General features: G+C 44.0%; 1 protein-coding gene across 1 annotated transcript in view; it reads right to left on the reverse strand.

Annotated features, from left to right (window-relative positions):
- Positions 1–58: 58 nt before the first annotated feature.
- Positions 59–6,049, reverse strand: part of LOC308085623 (chloride channel protein 2-like) — a 202,896-nt gene continuing 196,905 nt past the window's right edge. Inside the window, 2 exon segments of the mRNA XM_080428838.1 lie at positions 59–254; positions 4,738–4,824. Of these exon segments, the coding sequence (XP_080284964.1) occupies positions 60–254; positions 4,738–4,824 (282 nt within the window). The 3' untranslated portion in view covers position 59.

Here is a 6,049-nt window from a genome sequence, read left to right on the forward strand (position 1 = left end):
CATCCCCCCCTCCCCACAACCCCTCCCTGTCCCCCCTGCCCTCCGCGTCATGCCCCCTTTCACTGGGACTTCTCGTCGGAGTCGGAGGGGATGTGTTCGCGGGGCAGGGACATGCTCTTGTGCCGGTCCCACAGCTTGTGCAGCTCCGTGGCCTCGTTCTCGCTGCTGCTGGTGCCGCTGTCCCGGAAGCTGGCCAGAGGGGGGCGCACCTTCACGCCCTTGACCGTCACGGAGCCCTCGATGGCCTTGCGTAACTGGACAGAGGCAGGGCAGAAGGTAAAGGAAACAAAAGGGTTATAATGAAAAAATATAAATATAACAACATAAATATCGTTGCTGTCTGGTGAAAACCTTGGAAGTCCAAAACCGCTCCTTTTTTATTATTATTTTAAAATCGCCTCGCATGCTGTATTTGCTATAGCCCAAAATAAAGATCTGTGATTTTGTCGCTGAGGAGTGAAGACACTCCACAGTCCTTCCACAGAACGGAATGCCGAACATGACAATTCACGTGTAAGAGACCGCACCTCTACTTAAATGTGAAAGATTTTTTGGATCACATGACAATAATAATACGAGGGGAATACTGCCTCCTCCTGGTCAGCCGGGGCGCCTGATGGAGGGGAAGGGAACTGGTTGGAATAACGTGTGACTTCCACGCGCTACGTCCAACCAGGGAAACTCTCCCCTGTCAGGTGACAAGAAGGTCAGTTGGCTCTCATGCATTGAAGGAAGCATGAGCTCGGCCCTGGCCTCCCTAGGCTGGTGGGTGGAGTGTAGTGCCCAGGATCACTTAGCAAATTGGCACCGGGTGAAAAAAAGGGTTACAAAATCAAGGGATAAAAATTATAATTTAAAAAAAAAAATACGAGGGGTTAACTCTTTGACTGCCAGAGTAATAGTGTGCCACTGCTGCCAGCAAAAACAGCGATTTTAAAGTACCTTTGAAAAATCACGGAATATTATCCTTGACCGCCGTCCTCACGGAGATTGGCTTGTTACACGCACAGGGTTGTCGTAGTATAGGAAAAAAAATAGTACGGTCGTGATCGTCCATTCAAGAGCTACTGTATGGCCGTTTCAATGAGGCTTGTTTTGCCGTAAAGCAGGCGGAACGGACATCTCGCAGAGATATAGCCATTTCACTGCAGGATATAAATAGGGTCTTCCAGGTCTGTCGTCATCAGGCAGTGAAAGCATCATCCATAGGATAGGTAACAGCGCCATCGTGGCAGTCAAAGAGTTAACAGTGGCTACTATGGAGACCAATGTGGGGTGAATGGACAGACAGCATTATGAGAAGAGATGACGTACGCAAATGTCAAATCATTTACTAACTGACTACTCCCTTTGTCTCTGGCCGAAGACACCGGTGGCTCAGAATGGTCCACCCTCTTGTGTGTACGCACGCACGCACGCACGCACGCACGCACGCACGCACGCACGCACGCACACACACACACACACACACACACACACACACACACACACACACACACACACACACACACACACACACACACACACACACACACACACACACACACACACACACACACACACACACACACACACACACACACACACACACACACTCAGATAATTGAATGGGTCAGGGGGATGACAGCATAGGACTGGGCAATATATCAATATCATATCGATATCGTTATATGAGACTAGTTATCATCTAAGATTTTGTATAGTGAAATGTATCATTCCTTCGTCGGTAGGATACAACAGCAGTGACAACACAGAAATGTGTGTGCGGCGGAATCAATTGGCATAATGAAAAAGGGGTAAAAAGCTAAAACAGGCTGTGAGGGCGGGCCAAAGAGTACATCGGCCATACGTCACTGATCACATGACCCCAAAAATCGATTATCCGGTTCTACTGTAGGCTGCAGAGAAGGGGGAGACCTTTTTCTTATTTCCACTCAACAGATCTAAGGTATATAAATGACATAGTTCAATGTTGTAAATGAGTGGTAAACCCCTTTAAGCACTACTTTACAGACAAAGAAAAGATCTGCAAGCTCACAATGTGACACGTTGTGAGCTTGTACTGTAGATCTCCTTGTTTTGTCATTTTCAAACATTTCAAAAATAATTAAAACATGTTGCCTAGCTCTATGGCAACATGCTGCAGGGCTGCATGACAGACAGGATAGTGTTTATCTGCCAACGTGCTACGGGGCTGTATGACAGACAGACGGCATAGTGTTTATCTGCCCTGGCAGCAGGGTTTGTCTGCTTGTTGTGTGTGGAACAAAAACAACCTAAATGTCAGCCAGGCACACGGCAGCAGCCCTGCACTTAGCAACAATCCTCTCCTCGCTTCCTGGCCAATTTATAAAGTTTACCTTTTTAGTGAGGCAGGAAGACATGAAGGGGAGGAAGAGAGCGAGAGAGTGTGTGTGTGAGTGAGTGAGTGAGTGAGTGAGTGAGTGAGTGAGTGAGTGAGTGAGTGAGTGAGTGAGTGAGTGAGTGAGAGAGAGAGAGAGAGAGAGAGAGAGAGAGAGACTGGAACATTAAGCAGTCCTTTGTCTCTGAGTCTGTCACACTAAGCGACAGACAGAAGCTGCAGACAGAGCTCATTAATACTGAAGAGAGAGAGAACAGAAAGAGACGGAGAGAGAAGCAGAGAGAGAGGGACATAGCGGGAGAGGGAGGGACAGACAGCGATGGAGAGGAATAGTAAGGGAGATAGAGAGCGAGCGAAAGAGAGAATGGCAAGGACTGGAGGGTTAGCAAGAGAGGGAGTGTGCGTAAGAAGGTGATTGCCAAATACCGACAGACAGTGATGTTCTGGGTATGAAATCAATTAAAATGTCAGTTGAGCTTGTAGATCTGCTATTTCTGACCTTTTTTTTTTTAAATCTTGAGAGTGAAAACATGTTGAATAATTTTGAATTTTTGAACACAAATCTCTTCTGGGGGTCCCTGGCACAAAACATTTTCAGATGGGGGTCCACGACCAAATACATATCATTTTGGGTCTCGAAAAAGTTTGACAACTACTGATTTAGAAGGCATTTGTAGAATCGGCATCAGGTCTAAACTCATCCAGTGCCACATGACGTCAAAGACGTCACGAGGCCTGACGCCCCGTGCGCCACATGACGTCATAATTTTTTTTTAAATAAAATAAAATAAAAAAATCTTTTTTTGGAAAAACATGTTCAGAACCCAAGATATGATGATTTGAAGATTTGCTGCTCCATTCACTCTTTGTTTAACTTCTTACTGAAAAAGGCTCTATCTCGGCTCCTGAGCACTTTTTTTTTACAATGAATTTTGGCTGTGGCACTCGGAGCCAAAATTCCACAAATAAGCTTGGCATTGAATGAGTTAATGGGATAAATCTGTGGCGTTGCGATGCAATGTGTGCTTGTAGATTGGCAATTTTCACCAAACGTTCACCCCCGAATAGGGTTCACAGCGTTCACTTTTCTACAGACTTCATACTTAAAGTCCTCCTCCAGAAAGTTTGACTTCCTGTTTTTCTCCCCAATTGTATTCCCAGACCACGTACGGCATGTCATTCCTTAGCGGCTATATACGGCAAAACCGTCAGACTAACAGGTCGATTCTCACAATTTAAAGTGGCCGTGTCATCAGGGATAATAGTACTTTCAGCCCAATAGCCTTTTCAATTGGAGCTTACAATTTTCATCTTTGCACTCAAAATGTCAGAAATATTCCATGGTGCCACTGGTAATGTAACGGTATATAAAATACAGCTGAAGCCTAGAGAAAAAAACTAAAGATACTGGCGGGAGGGGGGTTGCTAAGGGGCTGCTATAACATTTGGTTTCACAGTGGTGTTTGAGATTTCTGTTGTTGACGTCTCAGGGCCTCCTTTCCTTTCTATTTTTAGCGGGCTCGCTGGGAGAGCCCACTCATGTTGTCTCCACTATCTGTTATATAATATAGATTCATTATTTAGTCTCCCCCAAACTTTGAACTCTTTCTCCTCCTTCGTACTTTCACCTACAAACTTCATTCGAACTTCAGCATGTTCGGCTTCTTAGGGAATCGTGGGTCATGTTTTGGTGCTTTTTAAAACAAAACTTTTATACTGGAATTCAACCGAGAGGCAAATATGGAGCTGTGTGGAACTATTAGTACCGCACATACAGTATGTGGGAGAAGAGTATAAACGCAAATAACCTTTAGATGCCTTGTTTCCTAATGGCTCTTGTTGACTACAAGAACTAAGAGTACCATGCTATACAGTGCAATGTATTTCACAAGTTATGGATTTGTTTGTTTGTTTCAGATAAGATTACATTTCTCAGAACCTAATTTGGACTGGGCTCAGAACCCAGAACTCATAATTATTATTATTTTTAATAGATAGATTTATTCAGTCACTTGTGCTTTATTGAGACTGGAAGGTGAAGAGAGACAGGGATTCTCACCTCACGATTTGCACTGAGGCTGGAATCGAGGTCCTGTCCATCTACACCATTTTGGGGTACCCAAACCCCCAAAACATATTTGATGTCTCCCCGGGACCCAAACTAAATAAACATCACTAAATGTGTCATGAATGAATTACTTCATTCCTATTTCAAAAGACTGACAATAGCCGATCTACAGCACAAGCTCACAACACGTTACAGTGAGTTGTGACCTTGTAGATCTGCTATTTGCGCGATTAAAAATAAAAATAAAAAGAAAGCGTTTCTGAACATTTTCAGACTTTTTCTTATTATTTGAAAAATAATCTCTTACCTCTTTCAGGGAGACCACCCCGATGAGGCGGCCGATGCTAGTGACGTAGGCGTGGTCCAAACCCAGCAAGGAGAAGATGGTGTGCGTCTGAGGGAGGTGATAGTGGGGACACACACAGTGGAGAAATGATCAGACACAGGCATTTGGTCACACTCTAACATCACAGAGCAGGGCTCTTCACTGCAGCTCCAGTGAAACTGCTGATTTTCTGTCCCAGCAGGAAGATAATTGCCTTCCTCTAGCACATTGGTTCTCAAACTTTTTCATGTCAAGGACCCCCAAAATTATATGTATTTGGCCGCGGACCCCCATCTCAAAATATTTTGTTCCAGGGACCCCCAGAAGCAAAGATTTGAGTTACAAATGTTTGCTTTAAAAATATACATATTCAAAGGTTTGCACAAATCTTCACGATTTTTCAAAAATAGCAGATCTACAAGCTCATAGCGTGAGCTTGTAGATCTGCTATTTTTGAATAGCCAAAGTATAAAAGGTTAAGGTGGTTAAAGTTATTGTGATGCTATATTAACACATTTTGCTGGGGACCCCCTGGAACCCCCCCAAGGACCCCTAGGGGTCCCCGGAACCCACTTTGAGAACCACTGCTCTAGCATCTTCCTTATTACACAGCTACACTCGCAAAGACACCGACTGAGACTAACAACTTCCCAGTAGGATAGAGAAACCGGCAGTACTAGCTGTACACCCAAGGGAGCACCGGGATTGAAGTAAGGCTTTACCTTCACTGGGGTCCTTCATTAAATAGAATCTGTTTGTCCGGCAAAACCTAAGAAGTGGTCTGATCACCATTACAGTCTTCAACGTTGACAGCTTCATATAATAAAAGGATCCAGAGTTTCAAAATGACAGGCCTAAAGCATTTTGTTTGTAGCTGCCTCCTCTCACCTTGGTAGAAAATTAACTTAATATCTGCCAACAGCTGCCAAACTCACTCCACATATAGCCACACGCATTGGATTCACACACAATAATGAGTTTGTGATCGCAAGGGCTGTCTTCACATGAGATGGCACATTATTTTCATACTGTACCACCTCCTCTTTCCACCAAGTTGAAGCCCACTTAACTGCAAAAATAGTAGATATACAAGCTCATAGTGCGGCGCTATGAGCTTGTATATCTGCTATTTTCTGAAAAATCGTGAAAATGCGTGCAAATCTTTAAATACTTATTTTTTTAAAGCAAACATTTGTAACTCAAATCTTTGCTTCTGGGGGATTCTACAAATGTCTTCCACCCAAAATGGCCGCGGACCTCCATTTAATGTATATTATTATTAATTCATATTTTG

The sequence above is a fragment of the Gymnoscopelus braueri genome (assembly GCF_963280865.1).
Source record: "Gymnoscopelus braueri genome assembly, chromosome: 5".
NCBI classification, from domain to species: Eukaryota; Metazoa; Chordata; class Actinopteri; order Myctophiformes; family Myctophidae; genus Gymnoscopelus; species Gymnoscopelus braueri.